Source organism: Mercenaria mercenaria, unplaced genomic scaffold, assembly GCF_021730395.1.
Source record: "Mercenaria mercenaria strain notata unplaced genomic scaffold, MADL_Memer_1 contig_4786, whole genome shotgun sequence".
Lineage (NCBI taxonomy): Eukaryota > Metazoa > Mollusca > Bivalvia > Venerida > Veneridae > Mercenaria > Mercenaria mercenaria.
The window spans coordinates 1,892-25,527 of record NW_026463041.1 but is presented as its reverse complement, the minus strand read 5'-3'; the positions used below and the strand labels follow the sequence as shown (position 1 = coordinate 25,527).

The following is a 23,636-nucleotide window of genomic DNA, read 5'->3' as shown; positions in this document are numbered from 1 at the left end:
AGGACTCCCAAGGACGGCGATTGACAAGTATAGTCTCGGCACCGAGATTCTGCTGATTGCGTTACGTACTTGTTAATTGTTGATAATCCTGAGGAAAGGTAAATTAATCTTCATACTGGCTATCATTTCTTAGCTGTTATAACTATCAAATGTGTTAATAAGTAATTCCCTTATTAAAATAAACGTTTATAATTATGCGATCATGTAAAGGAAATAAAAAGGACGAACCACGCTCTGTTTCGTTCAGATTATATTTGACTTTTCAAAAGAGTACAATAATGTCGTCTGCCAGTGATATTTCTGAAAATGAAACCAATAATCATTATCATTCTGATTCTGACATTAGTTCTGTCAGATGATGATTCCGACGATGAAATTTCGTTGATTCAGTTAGCTGAACATCAGAGAAATGAATTGTCGGTTGAAATATTCGTACAAGTGCATCGCATACTATACAAATTGATAAGATTAAAACAGCAAGATATGTTTCATAAAATACATAAATAAAAGTGTGTGAATAAATATGTTTGTAAATCTAACAATTCTTCATAGATTGATGTAAATATCACAACTTCTCTCTAGCTAACACATGCTCTCATTCAACATTCGTGTACATGTTTATGCATAGATTATACGTCAAATTAAACCAACGATATTCACTAAAATAAACTGATGTAAATATTTTATGTTGATAATGTATTTCTATCTATTGGAATTTAATATGTTGATGTGTGAAAGAAGTAAGAAAATCAGAAATGTTCAAATATTTATTAAACGTAATAGGTGTGTAAAAATTTGAATATTTCGAAGTGAAACTATTATTCTATTTTGATATAAGTTACGGACGAAATTGAATATAACATTATTTGTTCAAACTTCAAAAATTTTGTAATTCTACTTTAATTCACATTCAAGTTATTAATGTTTCCCTGCACAATTTCAACTGTTGGTATGCGAGTGTGATTATGATGAGATAAGATAATGTTCTTTCACGTTAGGCGGTAATTCTTATCTCGCCGAAGCAGTTATGTTACGATATCGGCCCCGAAAGAGATAATAGAAGAATCTTTTTGATTGATTTTTTTCATGACAGGTAACGTTGTGTGCAGAATTCTCACAACTAGCACCGTTTTAAGTAGGGCACTATAATTCAGAGAAAATAAATAGATTTCATGATGCCAAACGACTAGAAAATATGTAATAATATTTGGTTTTACATTTTGCAAACGGAAAGAATGAAAACAACTGGAAGAACTGTCGTACACTTGCATCATCGTAGGAGACGACAAATGAGATCTGAAAACGTTTTAATGTTTCTCTGTAATTTTAGTTGGTATAAAATATCTTATACCATACCACTTTATATTTTGATTAAAATCAGATATGAAACCAACAATTTTAGTCCAGTCTGGTGTCATATAACCTGCGTTTTGTTTTTATGCCGTAAAACATTAGTACAACTGTGGTCCGTGGGCCAAGGCCAAAAAATTTGAAAGTCGTAACCCAGAAATTAGGCAAAGGTTGAGCTATACCATGCTGTTATACTATCATTCAGGAAACTTTTAAGGGTGGATGTCGGTCTGAGCGACATGTTAGTAAAATTTAATGACGATTTTAAATACGTTGGTGTCTAATAAATACAATTTAGCATTGCATAGGGATATCGCTGATTTGGATAGTAAAAGAGAAATTTATCCGACATTTCTTACAACAAATCGTATCTTTTATTGCCTGAAATAATCAATAACTTACGTTGGTTGTCAAAGAATGCTACGGTGTGTATTATATACTGAATAAAATGTAAAAAGTAGTGGTTTATGTACCCCACCCACCACATCAGTACATATACTTAAGTGGGAAATCTTTATCAAGGAACAAAATCCTAATGTTTACAGTAAAGAAAACAAAATGAATGAATAATTAACTAAAAATTCAAACACTTTTGCACTTTAATATCAGTTGGCTAAACCCATGGTTTGAGCTTCATTTCTGGGCGAATTGCATACTGACAGACCTATTCTTTGCTAGTGCAGTAGAAATGATGAAAGTTTTGCAAAAATTAATACGACCGCAAAAGTTTTACGGAAGTTCCCTATGGGGAACATCAAAATGGAAGCAGACTTTATTCAAGATGACAACTAATTCAAATTAATCCAAAATTATTATACATATGAGTTAATGCAACCAAAGTTTTTTTATACTTGGATGACTTTAGTTCTCTTCTATCCTAGATTAAGTCTTCTTAGTAGTCATTATGTACATAAAAATTAAATCACCCAAATTTAAGTTTGTTAAACTACCAACAAAATAGGTTATTTAGTTACGTAGACTATTTAAATCAAGAAGGCCACCACTTTCCAAATTTTAGAATAACTGCCTTAAATTTGATCAAACATGCACATATGAAAGAGGCGTAGCTCTTTAAAAGTCAAAACTATAACAGGACTCACCTGATAATGACTGAAACAAGTTACAGGGAATTTTACCGCTAACAAAATGACCACATGATATCACTTACATGTACAGTATCGATGAGCTACTAATGTTTAAATATTCAGTATTATAAAACAAACCAAATAAGTTTTCAAGGATTGAAGTTTGGTTATTGCGTATCCAGATCAATCTAATAAAGATAATGTCCTGTAATTTTCAAACTAGTCGCCAGAAGTAAGTTTGCAAACATACATATGGATACGATCTAATGTATCAGTGCTGTAATAGAAGTTAAAATAATTTCAGTTGAAAACTACATTACCAATATGAACTACTTCTTTTGTTTTAATCAAGATGGCGCCATTTTTTAAATGCGTACCATAAAAGACATAACAGTAATATGATTTAAATACTGCTTTTGTTCCTTTTAAAACTAATCTTGTAGTCTCCTGTTTCATTCAAAGAATTTTGAATTAAGCTAAAATGTAATATTAATTTATATCAGAATGGCTGCCTGATAGATGTTACATATACAGTGTATCCTTGTAGAATAATGAGAAATGGAGAACGGAGCATGTAATGAAATTATCACTTTCTTCTGAGGTAGTGAAAAAGATCATTGTACAAACAGTTAAAAGGATTTATAATGTTTATGTTTAAATGCAAATTGCATATTTCTACCACTGTCAGCTAAGTATTTACGACCGCTTTCTAAAGGACAACTCAAATATATATACCGGTAGTCATGCATTTGCTTGACATACTGAGCAGGTAGTACAGTACAGAGCTTCGCAGCTATAATTTGAGCAAGTCCTGGAATCAAAAAGTCATGTATTGTATCTGTTTGTTATTTGATTGTATGAGTAATAATTATTGGAATTGTTGTAATTTATATTTAAAGTAACGTATGTTTCAATCCCTTTAAGGATGTAGCTTCATGATTTTACTACAGAATAAAGCTCTTAACTATAAAGAGTTTTTACAGATATGTCATAAAGATATCAATATACCACTGGCGTTTTTCCAAAAAAATAGTACAGACTCTGTAAGTATGTACATATGCATATTTGCGTTTATGATGAACTTATTCTGATACTGATACCGAAAGGTGACTTCTCGCAACCTCTCATATCAGAATTTAGAGCATATTTCTATCACATGGTATACATAGGTGCTATAATGTGTCCTCTTGTGTAGTTCCGAAACATATGTTACCGAAATTAGATGAAGGTAGTTACTAGACTTAATGGCTGAAACACAGTTCCATACAGAGGTAATCTAAATGTAACAGCTGAAATACATCAATTTTTGAATGAACTAGTTTGTTTGTATGTGTTAATAGTTTTTAAAGTAGAATATTGAATTTAAGTAAGAACGCAGAACTGACAATAATGATACCACAACCAGAATATGAACAAGGAGTCTTATCTATGTTTTCGTTATGGGAATGTAATATGAATTCGTAGTTCAGTAATTCCGTTCCACAGTATAAGTGATATTTGAAAATCGTCATGGTCAAAGAAACAGAACTATTTTAAAAAGCACGTTTCACAAAAGTGTCATTTGTTTCACTACATGTACCCATGTTGTACTGAACATGTATGATGCTCCGGTGTTTATTTACATCAGAAATTAAATCAGCAACTTTTAACACATAATGCCGGTAATATCAGTAATGAATACAATCTTACCTTCCATAAATATTAAAACAACACATTAAAATATAAAATTCTCTGTATTGAAACCACCTAAGTCCATCGAAACCTCAAAACTATCCTAGCTTTAAAGTTAATTAATGTTCTGTGTAATCTTGGTAACGTATGTTTCATAATATATGAAATCTTTGTGATGCTGTAAAAACTGACTGAGTAGGTGCTTTGTATTGCCAGTCAGGATGATTAGCCTGGAATAATTATATATGAAATATAAAGTTGAATATGTGACCTTTAAAACCTAGGTAGGAGAGGTGGTCTAGTGGATAAGGTGCCGGTCGCTCAATCCAGGGGTGTGGGTTCGAGCCCAACTGGGGTCACGAACATGACCTCTCATATGGCACCAGTATTGGGTTTTCTAGGACGCGGACTCAAGAGTGATTTCAAAAAGCTTGAAGTTTTCATTACAATCAAGCGATAACAAATTAGTATAAACTAAAACCTAGGTAACGTACACATTTGATTCTTAGATATCCTCGCGTTCTGTGTTTTTATTTGAATAAAAGACAAAATTATTCAGACTGCGTACATACTGTAACCAAGTCTACTGTTAATTATTAATATGCTATCTTTTGAAGCAGAAGCCATAAGAATGCTATTAAATCTATGCTATCTTTACATACTGTAATTGAGAATAGTTACAGGGTTAAGTCCAACAAAATTATAACGGTCATGTGTGCATGTTCTGTAAATATAGTTATTTCAATAAAAAGCATACAAATGCAATTGTTGGTGTATTTTCTATGTTGCTAATTTTTCAAGGTGGAAAAATTGAATGGCGACTGTTACGTATGTTACATTTTAAAGTATCTTTATCAAATAAAGCTCAAAATTATACATGTAACCTTACTTTGACATCTAAAATAGAAGAAAATTATTGGTACCCAAAACCTTTCTGAATGAAACACAAATAGCCTTGATTTATTGAGAAACAGCGTGTGATTTATATGTAACATTAGCATGCACGTTGTCTATAACATAAACTGATTGCAAAAATTTTATATTTTCTCATGAAAATATATAAAAGTGTGAATCTTAACACAATTATTAGATGACATCTATTTAAAAAATACAGTAATTTTGATAATTTTATGATTTATTTAAAATGGCAAAATGTAGCTCAGGTGGGTGGGGTATTTTGACCCCTAAATTTTTGTAGAAATCGTCAAAATTTGGAAAACATTGTTACAGTGAACCATTAATTGATTTAGAACAGTTACTTAAGCAAAACTATAATATCTGAAAGTCAGTATTAAAACAATCTGTTAAGAATTCGTGTGTTGCCAACAGTACTTTCCAAGAGAGAGAATTCCACATTTTTCATACACAAGGTTTACTAAAATGAGTATAATATTTATTTGACATATGGTAGAAAGCGACATCCGGTCTTAAACAATCCTGGAATGAATGTATTAATGGCTGAAGTGGATGAACCTTTGTCTAATTTCTGGGTTACGAAATCGAAAAACTAGAGGACTTACAGAAACTGGCCCACAGACCAAACTAAATGAATAGAAATTTCATCAAAAATATGCATGAATAAGCTGCCTTATTTGAATTTTGCAAAAAAAAAAAAAAAAAAAAAAAAAAAAAAAAAAAAAACACATTTAATTCTCTGCGGTATAATTAGATAGGGTATCTTAAAATATTTGATTCTGTCACAGTTATATAAGTTGTTTGAACGAAAACTTAAAGATCTATTAACATATCCGGTATACTTTATAATAATGTTCCGAAACAGATAATTTCCATTCTAATACACACTTTTTTTTTTTTTTTTATAAAATCGTCGTACATTGTAGAAAAAAATGACCCGACCATGCAGAGCTATCTTTATATAAAGCTAGTATGTTTAAAGCAAAATTGAAAATGTCATAGCAGATGCATAAACATGTACATGACGGTTTTTGATAAATTTATTGTTTAAAATGTTATATGTATCTGTAATAAAATAAATGAAACTAATAGTTATAAGTAGTGAATAAAATAAAGTTGCGGGCATTATTTGGCCCTACCTGGCCCCTTGACCCCTTCTAAAAAATTCAACACCGACCAATTCAAATTTAAAAATTCCAAAACCAACCAGTCTTTACCCTCTTCTAAAATCCAATACCAAGCAATTAAACAAACCACAGGTTTAAACCCAATTAAAAGTTTTAAATACATATGATATAGATGAGTTTACAAAATAAAATATATTGTTTGAAAGAAAGAAGATTTACTGATAATATAAACCCCCATTATGTTACAGCAAAAAACGGGAAAAGAATGATAATGGCCACCTGTTCATCTTGTGGAAGAATGAAATCAAAGTTTGTTAAAAGTACTATCAAAGCAGGTAATTTGGATATCCATAAAGCAGTGTTACCTTTATTACCTAAAAAAGGGTTAACACTTCCAGGATATAACTATTGTGGACCAGGAAATCCTTTAGATAATGGGCCTCCTGTCAACGAAACTGGACGCAGTATGTAAGACCCACGACTTTTGCTATGACAGCGGTGTAAAAAAGGGTATATGCGACAAAAAAATGCTTTCCAACTTAAATAAACACTAAATCAAAAACATTTGGAGAAAAGATTGCAAAACATTTAGTTGTAAAACCCGCAATCAAAACGAAATACAAACTTGGTCTCGGACAAAACGAAAGTCAAAAAACGGGAAAAGGGGGTATACTCTACCCCGAAATAAATTGGAGTGATGAATTAGCAGAAGAATACACAAACCAATTAAAAGAAAATTTACAAAACGACGAGTGATTGTCAATGATATTAATGATACTTGGTCTGCCGATTTAGTTGATATGCAAGCTTTTTCAAAATATAATAAAGGAGTAAAGTACTTGTTAACCGTTATTGATATATTCAGTAAATATGCTTGGGTTATTCCATTAAAGAATAAAACGGAGAATCTGTTACTGAGCATTTGAAAAAAATAATTTTAAAGATAGAATTCAGGGACAAAAGTCCCGAAGACTGCAAGGATTCCACAAAATTTATGGGTAGATGAAGGAAAGAATTTTATAATAAAAAGTTTGAATCATTTTTGAATAAATATAAAATTAACATGTTCCATACATTTAATGAAGGTAAGGCTGTAGTAATCGAAAGATTTAATAGAAGTTTAAAAAGAATAATGTGGAAATATTTTACAGCAAATAATACTTATACTTATTTAGATAATTTGCAGGAAATGGTTGATAAATATAACAAAACAAAAACATTCTAGTATAAAAATGACACCAACCGAAGCCAGTAAAAAACTTAAATAAAGGTACTGTTTACTTTAACTTATATGGTAATTTAAAGGTACCAAAGAGCAAAGCAAAATTTAAAATTGGTGATCGAGTTCGTTTAAGCAAACTTAAAAGACATTTTGAAAAAGGATATACACCAAACTGGACAGAGGAAATATTTATAATTTATAAAATTAATAATACAAATCCAAAAACATACTCTATTAAAGATTTAAATAATGAAATAGTTCAAGGTTCATTTTACGAACAAGAACTTTTACCTACTATACAAGAAGTTTTTAGAATAGAAAAAGTTATCAGACGAGACTATAAGAAAAAACAAGCTTTAGTAAAATGGAAAGGTTACAATGAAAAATTTAATAGCTGGGTTCCATTTAGTGAATTGGAAGAAATTTAAATTGAAAATATATTATATAAATGAGTAATAAAAATTTAATTTCTAATAATGGAATAGAAACAATAGATCAATTAATTATTCACCTAACTAAAATAGCCGCTGCTTACAGAAAAAGTTATAAATTTTGTGGGAGAGTAAGTACTGGGTTATATATTACAACAAATATCTTTAGTTGTTCAGCTGCATTAGCACTTGTTCCAGCTATTCCTATATTTATAGCAGCTGTTGGTGTTGTTCCATCAGTAATTACCATATTTATTAATAGACTAAAACTTAACGACAAGAAAGCTATTTTAAAATTACATCACTACAAAATAAAACAACTAATAACAAAAGCACGGATTGCGGCTTTAGCTGTTCATAACCCTAATGATCCTAGAAAAGAAGAAGAGTAAAAAGTTATTCAAGATATTTTTACAATACTGTTAGAAATGCAGAAAGAAAAAAATTATTTAATACCCTTTGAAAGATATATGAAAGAATTTAAACTTAACGGATATAAAAGTAAAAAAGAAGAAGAGTAGTATTAAATTTTATGTGTGTATTTTAGAGATTTGTTTCTATAAGTATATTATATATAGATGGTTAATAGAAAGGTAGATAGAATGATTATACCAAAATTATCTAGCACTTTAGGAGAAATAATGAATCCAGACAAAAATTCATATAAAAAAGTTCTTAAAAGAAGAAATGTTATTAAATCAAAACTTAATCAAATAGTTAGCGATGAATATAAAAATCATGTCATTGATAAATTACAAAATGTTATAGATCCTTATCTATTAGAAAGGAATTTATTTGAATGGGAATGTGGTTGTCTATTAACTGAAGAAGAAAATACCGAAAGGTTATGTGATTGTCCCAGACCAAATAATATTCGAAACAATCCTAAAAATGTTATGGCAACCAATTGTGATACTGATGAAGAAAAAACATATAAAAGCACTTATGCAACATCTAAAGACCTCGATATTAAATCTGGGTTAATAACAATGTGCTGCAAAGGAAAAAACCAAGTTAAAAGTGGAATATCAAAAACCAGCGGAAAAAGATATAAATTTAAATATTTTATTTCTTCTTAAACTTCATTTATTTTATTATTTTTTTTTAATCCTTTTTTTTTTCCTTAGTGATTTTTTTTTTCTAAATATAATATATAGATGGAAATAGAGAGATCAAAAAAACAATATTATAAGAAATTTGAAATTAAAATTACATATAGACAAGATCCAAAGAATCAATTATATTTAACTATAAACGACTCTTATGAAATACTTAAAGCTGAACTTAAAACTTTAAAAGGTATAAAAATAAACGTTGTTTTAAAAATAACTTTTGTAAAAATAAGTGCAACTGATACAATATATAAATCAGCTTATTTTCAATCAAAAGCTTTAGAAATTATTAACACAAACAAAATAAAAAACACTTTACATCAAGCCTTTGATGAAATAATAAATAGAATTGGTAACTGGATTTCAGAAGGAAGTGGTTGGAGAATAGAGTCAGTTGATGCTTATTATATAAATATACACCACTGGCTGCTTCAAGTTATTTAGAATTACCAAAACCATTACAAAATTCAATGAAAGGATTGATAAATATAAAGAATGATGATAATGAATGTTTTAGATGGTGTCATTTAGCTTACAAATTTCCTGTTGAAAAAAATCCTTAAAAAATTTCTAAATATAAAAAACATATAAACGATCTTAATTATAAAGGAATAAAGTTTCCTGTTACATTAAATCAAATACCTAAAATAGAAGTTTTAAATGAAATATCATTTAATATATTTGGTTATGAAGAACCTACGGGAATTTATCCATTGTACATATCAAAATATCAATACGAAGAACACTGTGATATGTTATTAATTAATAATAACGAAATAACACAACAACAACAACATTATGTTTGGATAAAAGACTTTAATAGATTAATGTTTAAAAAAACAAAATGTAAAAATAAAAAACATTTTTGCAAATCATGCTTACAAAATTTTTCACAAGAAAGAATATTAAAAGAACATGTTGAAAATTGTTTAGCTATTAATGGTACCCAAGGTGTTAAAATGCCACCAGAAGGCAGTAAAATTGAATTTAAAAACTACCACAAACAATTAGAAGTACCTTTTGTAATTTATGCTGATTTTGAAGCAATAACTAAAAAAGTTTCAGGTGCTCAGCCAAACCCAGATTCTTCATTTACTGAAGAATATCAAAAACATATAGATTGCGGTTATGGTTACAAAGTTGTTTGTTGTTATGACGACAAATATACTAAACCAACACAGGTTTACAGAGGACCCAACGCGGTTTATAAATTTATAGAAAAAATGCTCGAGGAAGAGGAATATTGTAAAGAAATATTTAAAGAGCACTTTAACAAAGAATTAAGAATGTCTAAAAAAGACGAAATTGTATTTAAAAAGCAGAAATCTTGCCACATCTGTGGAAAAGAATACACAAAAGATTCAATAAAAGTCCGGGACCATTGTCATATAACTGGAAAATTTAGAGGAAGCGCTCACTCAGAGTGTAATATTAATTTTAGGACTAACGCATAATAATTCCTGTTGTTTTCATAATTTAAGAGGTTATGACAGCCATTTTATTATGCAGCAAATAGGGAAATTTAAAAAAGAGTCAATGTTATTCCTAATATATGGAAAAATATATGGCTTTTATGATTAGCGATTTAGTATTTATTGATTCGTTTCAATTTATGTCTCAGTCGTTAGATAACTTAGGAAAAAACATTCCAGAATTTAAATATCTTCTGGAAGAATTCCCTAAAAGGAAAATTGAATTATTAAAAACAAAGGGTGTTTATCCATATGATTATATGGATTCGTTCAAGAAATTTAAAGAAAAAAAGTTGCCTCCTAAAGAAGAATTTTATTCTGCGTTGAATGAAACACATATTTCCAACGAAGAATATGAACATGCAAAAAATATTTGGAAAAAATTTAAAATTAAAAATCTTGGTGAATACCATGATTTATATTTAAAAACTGATGTCTTACTTTTGACTGACGTTTTTGAAAATTTCAGAAAAATATGCATTGAATATTATAAATTAGATCCATGTCATTATTTTAGTAGTCCTGGGTTAGCCTGGGATGCTATGTTAAAAATGACTAAAACAAAATTAGATTTAATATCAGATATTGATATGTATCTATTTATTGAAAAAGGCCTTAGGGGTGGAATTAGCTATATAGCCAATCGCTATAGCAAAGCTAATAATAAATATATGAAAAATTATAATCCCAAAGAGGAAAATAAATATATAATGTATTTGGATGCTAATAAATTATATGGTTGGGCCATGTCTCAGTCTTTACCCACAGGTAACTTTAAATGGACAACCGAAAAACAATTTAAGAAATTAATAGCAAAGGGTAAAAGTAATTTTATAGTTGAGTGTGATTTGGAATATCCGGAAGAATTACATTCTTTACATAATGATTACCCACTAGCTCCAGAAAAAATTATTATACCAGATGAATGGTTATCTAATTACAGTAAAAACATTAAAGAAAAATTTGAAATAGGAAAAAGCAATGTAAAGAAGTTGATTCCAAAAAGAAAAAGGAAAAATATGTTGTTCATTTTAAAAATCTTGAACTGTATACACAACTCGGTTTAAAAGTAACCAAAATACATAGAGTATTAACTTTTGATGAAAGTCCCTGGTTAAAAGAATATATTGACTTTAATACACAGAAAAGATCTGAAGCAAAAAATTCATTTGAAAAGGACTTTTTTAAGTTGATGAACAACTCTGTATTCGGTAAGACGATGGAAAATCTGCGCAAGAGGGTTAATATTAAGCAGACCCATGATGAAAATATTTTATTGAAGTATATAGCAAAACCTTCATTTGTTAGTTCAACGATGTTTAACAAGAATTTATTTGGTATTCATAGAATAAAAGAAAGTTTATTATTAAATAGACCTTGTTATGTTGGTATGTGTATTCTAGATTTATCAAAATATTTAATGTATGATTTCCATTATAAATACATTAAAGAAAAGTATAAAAACTCAGCAAAGTTATTATTTACTGACACAGACTCATTGTGTTATGAAATTAAAACTAAAGATGCGTATAAAGACTTTTATAAAGATAAAGAATTATTTGATAATAGTGATTATGAAAGTAATTCAAAATTTTACTTCGGTAATAATAAAAAAGTAATAGGAAAATTTAAAGATGAAGCTGCCGGCATTCCAATAGTTGAGTTTGTTGGATTACGGAGTAAAATGTATTTCATATTATTAGAGAATTCATGTGAGCATAAAGCCCAGATTAATATTAAAAAATGTAAAGGAATTAAAAAGAGTGTTGTTAGAAGACAATAGTTCATAAAGATTACAAGGACACTTTGTTTAATCAACACAAAGTATGCATAAATTTAAAGTTATAAGATCGAAAAAACATAATGTTTCTAGTTATGTTATAAATAAAACATCATTATCATGTTATGATGATAAAAGATATATCCTCGAGGACGGGGTTACTACCCTGGCTTATACATAAAAAATTAAAGATTTATACATCTTTCACACTTTAGAAAGAACATAGTTTCTTATTTTTAGGACATCTTTTACGATGTAATTTTTCTTTGGGGCATCACTTCCCAATTTTTAGCTCCGGTTTAGAGAAACATAAGTTTTTGTTTTTTATGATTGTTTTAGGAGAAACATAAGTTTCTACTTAAATAATAGAACCATAAATTGTTAACTGAATATTTTTAACGTTCAAAGAATTAATATAAATAACATCATTCGTGTTAAATTTATTAGCATAATTAATAGAAATAGATTCATTTTTTTCTCTTTGTGTTTGCATTGTAACTTTGAAGAATTACATTTTCTTTATTTTTTAGTTGTAATTTAGCTTCTCCTTTATCTAATTTAATTGCATCAACAAGAATATTTAAAATACAATTAAAATTAATTGTTACATTATTACCATTTTGAACTAAACCAGGACTAGCATTTACAGTTTTCCACTGAAATAATCCACTATCAGTATCTTCGGTATAACATGTTAAAAACAATGGAGGTTTTCTTATTATTTGTCTTTCTATTTTACTTACTTTTTCGTTTATATTATTGAATATTCCCATGATATAAAATGGAAATAAATAGAAATAAATCAATTGACTAGATATATTTTGAGATAACTTCCTGGTTCTATAGTATATGTATCACCACCTTTAGGTAATTTCGATATGTCTTCATTTGGCAAAAATTGCAAACCATGTTTTTTTGCTTAAATTAATTTTTTTCTTAAAAACAAGTGTTGTATTTTTAACCTCAGGTTTTATATACTCTATTCCATTTGTGTGACCATCCAGCCCCAACCAGCTAAAAATAAAATCAAAACTTTTATTAAAGGAGTCTACGATACCTATGATAATGTTAACTTCAATTATATAATCCTCATCTTGTTCGATTAGAAATTTATTTATTTCTTTTTTAATAAAACTTTTATAATCTGTAATCTTATTAGCTCGTATTCCAAATAATACAAAAAAATCTTTCTATATCAGTTTGTTGTAACAGTTTATCTTCAATTAAATATGATAAATTACCAAAAACCGTTATATGTAGTTGTCTGTTGTTGTAATGTTCAAAAAGAAACACTTCACGTCTTACTGTTTCTAGTTCATCTTCTATTGTTTTATAATTTTCATTTAGTTCAAGAATTACTTCAGCTAAATCATCAAGTCGTTTTGTTGTAGCAACTTCAGAAGCAGATAAATTGTCAAGAGTATTCTTTGTTCTAGCTAATTGTGTTTCTTGTTTTAAGAAAACATTTTTTACTTTTGTAATTTCTTCAGCATTAGTAGAAATTACTTTGGTATTAGCAGTAATTAACTCTCCTTGTTTAGCTGATATTTCAACTACAGAGTCCAGATCATTTATTATTTTTTCAACTTTAGCATTAAATTCGTTGATATCTTCTTGTAATAAACCTGTAAGTTTACTTAATTCCGCATACTTTAAATTATGACGTGTGTCAACAGTACTAATCAAGATCCGGAGTTGTTTCTTAAAATTTTCTAACCGACCATTAATTATATTAATTGCTTTAGCATTAGCAGTAATTGATTCTCCTTGTTTAACTGATTTTTCAACTACAAGCTCCAGTTCATTTTTATTATCTTCAACTTTAACATTAAGCTGCGTTATATCTTCTTGTAATATTTTTGTAAGTTTACTTAAGTCTGCATACTTTAAATTATGACTTGTGTCAACAGTACTAATCCAAATTCGAATTTGTTTTTTAAAATCATCTATTTTAGAATTAAACTCTTTTTTAAGGTTATCTAATGTTGTGTCATGATCATCACCTCTTTGTGAAGCTGCTTTTTCCAGTTCAGATTTATATTCTGCAAGTTTATTTGAAATTAATTCTAATAAATCTTTATGCTTATTTTCAGTTTCAGTATTTAGTTTATTTATTTCTGTTCTGATTTCTAACTGATACATATTTTGTAACTTTTTCTCAGCTTCAATAATCTTGTCTTTTAGTTCTTCATGTTTAATCATACTATCTTTTAATTTTTGAACTTGAGTGAATAAAATGTTTAAATTGACTCGAAATACTTCTTTTATGTTTTCGTCTGTCAAATCAGATTTCTCTTCAAGTTCTTTAATAGAATCAACCATAGCTTTCATTTCTTTTTCAATTTTATCTTGTAATTGAACTATTAATAACGAATTCTTTTTAAAATCTTTTGTTAATTCTTCAATATTCTGTTTCTAATGTCTGTTTTATAATTTTAACATCTCCAAGATCATAGTCATCTATTACACTTTGAACTTTTTTAAACACAAATCGTCTTGAAACTGCATCGTTAGGTTTATCTGGATCTCCTAGATTGATTATTTCATTACCTCCCATATCTAATGCTCTGTTCATTGTGTTATCAAGTTCCTTATTTCTGTGAAGATATGATTCCGTTTCCTTTTTAAGTTTTTTGAATTGTTTTTTAGTAGCATAATCACTTAAATCAATATCAAATTTAACTTTACTTATACTGTCAGGTTGATTAATTTGTTTTACATCATTAAAAACTCCCATTCTATATAATTCTGTAAAGTTTTTTCTTAAAAACTTCCTTGTTTGTCAATATATAAGAAATCATATTTTTTGATTTGTTGCATTAGCAAAAGAGTTAGGGTTAATATTTTGTTCATTACAAATCATATCATTTTCCCGTTTACTTGGACTTTCAAATAAAATATAATGTGAACAGTTAATCCGAATATCTTTTGGTGTTTTATAATAAGACTGACTTAAATAAATAACACAACAGTTTTTATGACGTCCTTGAATGAAGTATTTTGTTATTTCATTCTGAACCTTTTTATCTTCACATACAAAATCATCAAATATTACTACTTTTTGTTTTTCTGATTCAAGATTTTCACAGGGTTCAATTTGGTTGGAATCAGCTGAATATTCAAGTATTTCATTTGGATCTACTTTAATTTTTTTTTGCAATTTGGCTTAAGTGGTTAATTAAATCTTGATATTTAGATTGTTCTAAGTTTTTAACATAACGGTATAATTTATCATAATATATAAGAGGTTTTCGAAGTATATGCATTAGTGTATTTGTTTTTCCAGATCCAGAAGATCCACATATTAACATTCTAAAACATGAATCCGGCATAAAAGGATAACGTTGTTTAAAGTTATTGGATTTATTACTTTTTGTATCATAATTTGGAATTTCCATTATATAATAATATTACATTATTTTACATTATCTAACATTATCTTACATTATTTTACATTATCTTACATTATTATATAAATGCAATCAAAACTTAATGAAATGAGAATAAGAAAAAACTTAGTCGGGCAAAAGATGAGGGCTCTTAGAGAAGAAATAATGAGAGAAAAAAATTAGAAAAGCTTCAAATCGTGATACGTACACTGAAATTTATAAACCAATTACTGAAGGAATAGAAAGTCAAAAAGAAAAATTATCAAGTCAGTTAAAAGCATTACCTGGAATTAAGGAGCAATTAGCGTTACTAGGTGATGAAATGAAAGACATACAAACATATCAAGGTTTACCGCAGTTATTCCAAGAACCACCATCAATTACATGGTCTCCTGAAAAACTGGCGAGGGAATATAAAAAATACAGGGAAATAAAGAAAGAACCTACTGAAGAAGAAGTTGAAAAAACACTGGAAGATTATGAAAAAGAACAAGCTTTAAAATCAGCTTCTTATATACCGATAGATTGGGGAGATGAATCTGTTGGATGGGTTCCTCAAGATGAATTTAAAAGATTAGAAGATTATGGAAGAAAAAAGATCAGTGTGGGGAATCACGTGACCCAAAATGGTACGGAACACGGAAATCAACATGGCGGATATTTGACTTTTTTACCAATTTTCAAAGGTTAGTATAAACTACAGCATCTATTTCGCTCGTATTATAGCGCAGTCTATGCGCATTTTAATGCTCTTTCCAGCGATGTATGTGTCTTGTCTACGTTCTCTCTAGTTTCTGAGTTACCTTCGAGGTTTTGACCGAAGCGAGGATAATTTTCTTTAAAAACACAATGGTACGATACACGTAATTACTCTTTGCACACAAAAATCTATGTAATTTGCAGCTTTTCGAACTTGTTTCAATCTGTAACTGTTAGATCTTTATCATAGAGTAACTATGCACAGTGTTTGTTTATGATTTTTCGCGAATTCTTGCGAAAAATCGACAAACTATTGAAATGGTACGCGACACTTGCTATGATACGCAGCACGTACCAACTGTTGGCAGTCTGATACGCAACACGTGCGTGTGTCACCAACGGCGATTTAACTTCAAAATTGCGTCATAATTAATTTATTAACTATTTGAAACCTGGTTTTCAGTTTTTAAGATCGTTCGGAAACAGTGCAATCATTATTTATGTTTAAAGAGGTCAGCACGCTAAGACTTTCATGTTTCAAAATTACATAAAATATTTATTTTATTTCAGAATGGCGCAGTTTTCTAATCTTGTATAATTTTCTTTAACAGAAATGGCCAAACCTAAGAAGAAACCGGGTCTGACACTTGGGAAAAGAAGTGGATAAAGAAGCAAAACAAGAATGTCAATATTAAAGTAACTTTCCAATTGCCGCAATCCGTCAAGAAATCACCAGCGAGAAAACAAGCAAAAAGGCTGCTTACGCCATCTAAATCCCCTCTGTACAACGTATCTCCAGCAAATAAAAAATAAAGTGAATTTGGGCACCTGTCGTTTCCAAAAAAAAAACAACAGTTTACAATAACTCCCAATAAAAGTCTTCAATACCACTTTTTGGATATGTAGAGGAAAACAATGATACCGGAGACGATGTAGAACACTTCTTAAACACTGAATTACTGTGTGGAGAAATGTGAAGAAATGACATGTTCGATACTGCAAGCAGAATGAGACTTCCTGTGAGAAGAAAACAGGGAACTGTTAGTACATCAAGGAACGCAGATTAGAAAGGAGCTTTGTGTATAAGGTGGGAGAAGGCTAGAACGAATGAATCTAAAATGCTACCGATGAAGAGGATGGGACTGGACTGAGAAGTGCATATGAACGAGAAAAAAAATGTTACGATATTATTATTATTATTATTATTATACCAGATTTATATAGCGCCCTTTTCATGATCAAGTTCACGTTCAAAGGCGCTTTACTTAGTTCAAATGCAGCCACACAGGGCGCATAATTCATCCTCTACTAGTACAGACACAGAGCGATCTGACCAGAGGGACAGTGTGAGACAAAGCCCCCACGACAGAGAGATCAGAAATCAGATACAGGCTTGTCCGGCTAACTTAGCCTAGCTCGTTGCGAATAGACAGCTTGGTTCTTTAACGTGCCCAGTGTATAGCACTGATACGCGCAAGGATTGCCTGGGTTCCTGACCAGTACACCTCTAGTTATCAGTACCGAAAATAAAAGGAAGATGATACAAATACAATTGGAGAAAAAAAATTATTTGAGTACTTTATGTGAAAAGGAATGTGATATAAATTTACACTAAATGAGACGAGGAATTTAATACAAATACGGGAAGTGAAATAGATACTGAGTGAAGAAAGAACCGATGTTTTGATAGTAAATGTTAGGGAAAATATATTGATATATTCAGTAAACAATGTGAAAACACTGTGAGTACAATCATGGGGCTAAATTTTATGCAAAAGGACATTATGTGATATAAATTGACATACCGAATGGGAATAGAAAGACTCAATGACATTGAGAAAAAGAAATTTCTAATGACAGTGTTCTTTTTTATATTTTGTTTTAATTTATTGTTGGAAGCTTGCTGTAAAGATATCTGTATAGATAATGAAAATGAGCTTTGATAGCTTTTTTTGTCAATTGAAAAAAAAATGATATGTTTTTTTGTTGTTTTTTGCACATGTTTTTGTGACATAATTTTGTTTAATTATGTTTTTAATTGCAATAAAGAAGTAACCGAATTGTTACTCAAGTTTCTAATCACTGTGAAATTGAAAAGATAGAGGGTTTATGTTAGAGCCCCACTAGTGCCAGCCTCTTTATATGAGAAAACTAGGTAGTTTGGATCTTGTGTTGGTTCTTCCAAAGCCTCTTTCCGCTCGTAAGTATCTGGAATACTGTTCCAATGGACAATATAGCCACCAAAAACAAAATCAGTTTGAATTATTATTTATTTATTTATTATTCATCTTTTGCACGTAAATATAAAATGCTTATTTAACTTGAACTCCTGGTTAAATCATTCTTTACTCACACATAGGTAATACTTGAGCAAATTGCAAGTATATATATATATATATATATATATATATAATATTATATATAATATATATATATTATATATATATATATATATATATATATATATATACGGGTATACAAACACATACAAACGTATACAATATACGAAACAACGTCAAAATGGTGATACCGTCACATAAAAACATAAAAATGCCAATTATAAACATAGTAACACAAAATCCATAAAATCGCGAGTAGAGTATTATGAAACAATTGCAGATATACCAAGACGATTTATCCGCTCCAAAAATATCACACAGACACATGAGGTCTGAAAAACATGCCCCCTTTGCCAGACCCCCATATTAGCTACGCCCATATACAGTATTGTACATCCCGAGACATAAAACAATCGTACATAATATAAAAGCTCACCCAGTTCGAAAACATGATGTGGTGGGTGAACTTTTTAAAACGTGATCCGATGAAGACTATTTAGTTTGTATGACTGTTTTATGTCTCGGAATGTACCATAACGTTACTGTACAGGGGGTAGCAGATAATGTTGGCCTGGCCAAGGGGGATAGGTTTACCAGACCCCATATACAAAATATAGTGTAGTATTTTTTTCAATGATACTCTAAAATAAAACGTTTTCTGTTAAATGTTTCCATGAAGAAACTATCGAAACTATCGGCTAAAAATGCGTCAGTATAGTAACATTTATTTAGAGTTCAATAATTAGTTCAAATTTTAGATGATTTTAGCACGATACTTGACTTAATTTTCATTAAAAAAGTCAGCTTTGTAAAACTTATTTGTAACTAAATGTTATGAACACTAGCACATCTGGTACGGCAAAGTTTATCAAAGATGTTTATGGTGATGCAAGCCCTGGATCTGACATTCCCAATACGTTCTCTTCCCTATTTTTGTATCCGCTCATAAAACGAATAAACCGTCCTCCAAACATTCTCCAGCCAAGTTTCCAAAACATCTTAGTTTTGTAAGAGTATCTCATTTGTGTTGTATCAGTGCACCCAAACCAACAAACAACCTCCGTCCACAAAAATGCTAACTCTTCAGTGGGTTTTTTTTATCTTTAACTAATTTTAGAAATTTTATCATTACTTCATCAAGTCCACCTTTCTCTTATAATACCGAGAAAACTTCTGACAATAAATTTTCATTAACTGCTTCGTCAGTCACATCAACGCGGACTACATTGTCTGTATTATGCAGCTCTTCACACTTGCAATCCAGTGTTTAAGAAGTGCTCTACATCGTCTTTACATATCACTGTTTTCCTCTACAGGTCCAAAAAGTGATCTTGAGTACTTTAATTTTAATCGATAGTTATTGTATGTTTGTTTTTTTGGAAGCGGCAGGTGACCTAAATGACTTTATTCTTCAGTTTGCGGGATATAACTTGTAGAGGGGATTCAGATGGCGTAAGCAGTCTTTTTGTTTGTTTTCTCGCTGGTGATTTCCTGGCACATTGTGGCAATTGGAAAGTTAGTTTAATATTGATATCTTGTTTTGCTTCTTTATCCATTTCTTTTTCCCAAGTGTCAGACTCCGTTTCTTCTTAGGTTTCGACATTTCTGTAGAAGAAAATATACAAGATTAGAAAACTAAACAACTGCGCCATTTTGAAATAAGATTTATAGATTTTATGTAATTTTGAAACATGAAGGTCTTAGCGTGCTGACTGTTTAAAAATAAATAAAGACTGCAGTGCTTGAAGTTAAATCGCCGATGGTGACACATGCACGCGTTGCGTATCACACTGTCAACAGTTAGTACGTGTTGCGTATCATAGCACGTGTCGCGTACCATTTCAATAGTATGTCGATTTTTTGCAAGAATTCACGAAAAATCATAAAGAAACACTGTGCATGGTTACTCTATGACAAAGATCTAACAGTTACAGATTGAAACAAGTTCGAAAAACTGCAAATTACATAGATTTTTGTGAGCAAAGAGTAATTACGTGTATCGTACCATTGCGTTTTTTAAAGAAAATTATCCTCGCTTCGGTCAAAACCTCGAAGGTAACTCAGAAACTAGAGGAAACGTAGACAAGACACATACATCGCTGGAAAGAGCATTAAAATGCGCATAGACTGCGCTATAATACGAGCGAAATAGATGCTGTAGTTTATACTAACCTTCGAAAATTGGTAAAAAAGTCAAATATCCGCCATGTTGATTTCCGTGTTCCGTACCATTTTGGGTCACGTGATTCCCCACACTGAAGATGGGAATAACTGAAGAATCTGGGGCAAATTTAAATGTAAATATCGATAAAGATATATTATCAAAATATGGATTGCCCACATTATCAGAGTTAACAATAAGCAAAGATAAAGACGATTGGATAAAAGCAAGAAAAGAGGTTATCAAGAAATTAATGGGCTTTACTTATGATATAAATAAATATAGTAAAGAAGAACCAGATGAAATAGTTGAATTTACAAATGCAGAACCTATGGCTGCAGGTGAGTATGTTTCAGAGTTAGAATTATACAGAGAAAATCTTAAAAGATATGGTAAACGCTTATCAAAAATGATTAAAGACTCAGAGGTATTTGGAAAGGGAATAAGATATCATAATTCATATAAAGTTTCACCAAATGGACATTATGGTAATTTAATTATTAACTTAAATAAACTTTATGGTCAAAACAAATTAATTGCTAAGGATAGAATAACTGGAAAAGAAGTAATTAACACTAAAGTAGATAATGATTTGATTGATTTGATTAATAAAAGATATAACAATAATAAAAAACATTCAATTCATTCTAGAAAAATATTTAAAGAATTAACAGAAAAATCAGGATTGCCTATCAATAAAAGATCTATGAAATTTAAAAAAGTAATTAGGGGACAGGGTTATGACGTTTGTCCATGTAATCCAGAAGAATTGGTTAATGACTTGGAGTTAATTTGTGGTTCAATTGATGCTGGAAATAATAATGAAGAACTAAAAAATGAAGGTATTAGGGTAGTAGATCAATTATTAAAAATGAATTCACTCTTACCAAAACAACATGAAATGTTATATAAAAAATATTTTTCTTGAATATATAAATGGAACAAAAAATAGTATTAAGTTCTGAAACAGTTAAAGATGATAATAAAAATACTCCGAGTGATTTTACAATCAGATTTGGCCGTTCTTTAATTTTAGATAAAAATAAAACTTATGCTGTTGGTTTGGATAGTATTAACACTATGACTTATACTTGGCATAATATTAGTGATGAATATGATAATAAAATAATTCGTTACAATAATGGTAAGGATTGGAAAGATATTATATTTACAAATGGTTCTTACAGTTACACTGATATTAATAATTACATAAGGGAAACATTAATAAGTAATGATGATTATGAATTTAATAAATCAGACATTGCTCCAATAAGTTTGGAATTTGATTTAAGTAGTTTTAAGATTTTGATTTCAATTAAAGATAATTTTATGTTGGATTTAAGAATGTCAAATTTTCATACATTGCTTGGATTTGAGAAAAAAGCATTGAGAAATACTGAATGGGGAACTACAACACCAAATATAACTAACTCTGTGGATACAATTTACATTCACTGTGATCTTATTGATAATTCACTTGTTGATGGTAATTTCAGTGATATTATTTATGCTTTAAGTACTGCAGATTTAACAAGAGCTTATCCATTTACAAAAGAACCACAAAGAGTTGGATATTCTGAAATTAATAAATATATTATAAATTCAATTAGAATATATATTACAGATGTATTTGGTAGAATAATTAATTTTAATGAGGTTGAAACAAGTTTTTACACTAATTTTAAAAGAAATATAAATTTTAGTTTTATATAATGTACAAAAAGTTTATGACAAAAATAAAGGAATATTTATTTATGTTGATGCTCACACGGGAAAAGAAATCATACACGGTACAGGTATCTTTGACACTTTAACAAAATTGCTTTCAAGTTCAGCCGCATCTTCAATTAGCACAGCTGGAAAAAAAGCATTAGAAACAGCAGGAAAAGCAGCACTTGAAAGTGGAACAAAAAAGATTGGAATGGAAGTTGGAAATTTAGCTGCTGATAAAATTGTTGAAAAATTTAAAAAGAAACCTACTCCGGCAGTTGGTAATTTAATTGCTAAGGAATTACAAAAAAAGAATAACAGTAAAAATAGTAAGGAGGAGGAGGATATTAATATAAGATTGAATAGATTATTGTCAGGATTGGGGACGCGTAAACGTATTAACAGATTAATTTATAAAAAATAAAATAATATATAATATATACATGTTTAGAACAAAACAATATTGTGAAAAATATGAATTAACTCCTATTCAATTAGATACAGCTTTAATATCTGTCTTGGGAAATAATGTTAAGCAACAAAAAAACGGATATCACTTTACAATTAATGATAGAAGCTCATATTTTGATTGGTTTAATGGTTATTTTGAAGTAAGTTTTAAAGTAAATAAGCTTGGCGGTAATAATTATGCTGATGGAGATCAAATTGCTTTAATTAATAATGCAGCTTCATTAATTGATCAGTTAGTGGTTAAACAAAATGGAAAAATTGTTTATGATTGTAACAATTTATATAAGGTAGTAAGTGTAAAGAATCTGGTTGAACTATCTAATGATTATGCAGAATCAACTGGAACAAACGAATATATTTATTTAGATACTACTGCTACTGCTGCTGCTGCTGATAATAAAGGGTTTGCTTTTAGAAAAGGATTAATCCTGGGTAATAAAGAGGCAAATGTTAAGATTCCATTAAATAATTATTCATTTTTTCAGGGTTTAGAAACTAATATTATACCTCCAAGTCAAATTCAAATAACACTGCAGTTGACAGATGATGATGAATTAATTTTTAGAGATGGCGGAGACCCAGGTAGGGTAATTGTAACAAAATTAATTCTATGGGTTCCACGTTTAATTTTCAATGAATTTGGACTTAATCTAATTTCTGAAAGATTTACAAAAGCAAGATGGTCATACCTTCGGGAAATGG

At 29.5% G+C, this 23,636-nt stretch overlaps 1 protein-coding gene across 1 annotated transcript; it reads left to right on the top strand.

Moving 5' to 3' along the window:
- The first annotated feature begins 15,555 nt into the window (after positions 1-15,555).
- LOC128554165 (uncharacterized) lies at positions 15,556-18,160 on the top strand. Its single transcript, XM_053535416.1, has 2 exons — positions 15,556-16,240; positions 16,865-18,160. The coding sequence occupies exons 1-2, from the start codon at positions 15,877-15,879 to the stop codon at positions 16,918-16,920; spliced, it is 420 nt and encodes a 139-aa protein (XP_053391391.1). The 5' UTR covers positions 15,556-15,876; the 3' UTR covers positions 16,921-18,160.
- Positions 18,161-23,636: the final 5,476 nt, after the last annotated feature.